At 36.2% G+C, this 1,138-nt stretch overlaps 1 protein-coding gene across 1 annotated transcript in view; it reads left to right on the forward strand.

Moving 5' to 3' along the window:
• Window positions 1-280: 280 nt before the first annotated feature.
• The window catches only part of LOC106530980 (GTPase IMAP family member 7-like), a 7,210-nt gene continuing 6,352 nt past the window's right edge, over window positions 281-1,138 (forward strand). Inside the window, 2 exon segments of the mRNA XM_014026719.1 lie at window positions 281-676; window positions 764-833. Of these exon segments, the coding sequence (XP_013882173.1) occupies window positions 821-833 (13 nt within the window). The 5' untranslated portion in view covers window positions 281-676; window positions 764-820.

The raw sequence follows: 1,138 nt of genomic DNA on the forward strand, positions 1-1,138 counted from the left end.
AAGTGACTGAGAGACAACATGGCTGCTGCAGTGAATGGTGAGCTATAAATACATTATTAACATTTTTAACCATAAAAAATAAACGTTTGTGTTGTGAAGTCAAAGAACAATTTTTACTGGATGAAGTTGTTTTTTTAATTATTATTATTCCAAATCTTTTTTAAACAACCTGACCCACACAGCTTAATTTAACCAGCAGTTACAAAATAATTATATCAATACAAAAATATTTTCATTCTAACTTATTGTTATAGAACCATGATGGTTTATTAGGACTTTATCTTGCAAAACAGCAAACAAATGTATTAATTAATTTACTTGTATTTAGAAAATTAATGTCAGTGAGACAGTCTCATTTACAAGAGAGACCTGTAACAACAACAACAACAACAACAACACCAGCAGAACCTGTAATAATCTATTCCTATGACTGACATAAGACTCAAAAATGTCAGACTGATGGTACTGAAGACACAGGACAAGTATTACAAAAAGGTAAGTGTTTTTATTTACAGGAGCAGCAGTGCTCATCTGTCTGAAAAAAGGAGAAGAGTCCAAGGTAAGTCCACAACGTCTTTGAGAAGTAGATGATGAATACTGCGATGCAAAATAAACTTTACTTTTTCTTATAGGTTCTTGTAGATGAGGAGGCTTCAGGAGGATTGTAAATCCAAAGGTGAGTAAACAAATGTTCGGGCAGAGTGGCATGAGGCAATGAGACACCCAAACAGTGAAAACCTTGTTGGGCTTTGTCCTGTGGCAGAGTTTCCAATGGCGACCCCCAGCAGGGGGGACTTCGGGGTGGCGGTGGAACCCCAAAATGATATCAAAAGGTAAGTAACTATAATACTTTTCTTAAACTTTGCTTGGTGGCTTCAGTACTTTACCATAACAGAGAGATGCATCAGCAAAGACCAGAAGTTCAGGTGGAGCTCATCAGTGAAAACCACCAACAGGTGAGGTGATATGTGAGGAGGAGGAGGGCTTGAAGATCCACCATCTTCACAATGCCAACAGAGTTTCCTCCATTTTAGGATTAACAAAGTTGTTTATCTATCTATCTATCTATCTATCTATCTATCTATCTATCTATCTATCTATCTATCTATCTATCTATCTATCTATCTATCTATCTATC

The sequence above is a fragment of the Austrofundulus limnaeus genome, unplaced genomic scaffold, assembly GCF_001266775.1.
Source record: "Austrofundulus limnaeus strain Quisiro unplaced genomic scaffold, Austrofundulus_limnaeus-1.0 Scaffold584, whole genome shotgun sequence".
Taxonomy (NCBI): domain Eukaryota; kingdom Metazoa; phylum Chordata; class Actinopteri; order Cyprinodontiformes; family Rivulidae; genus Austrofundulus; species Austrofundulus limnaeus.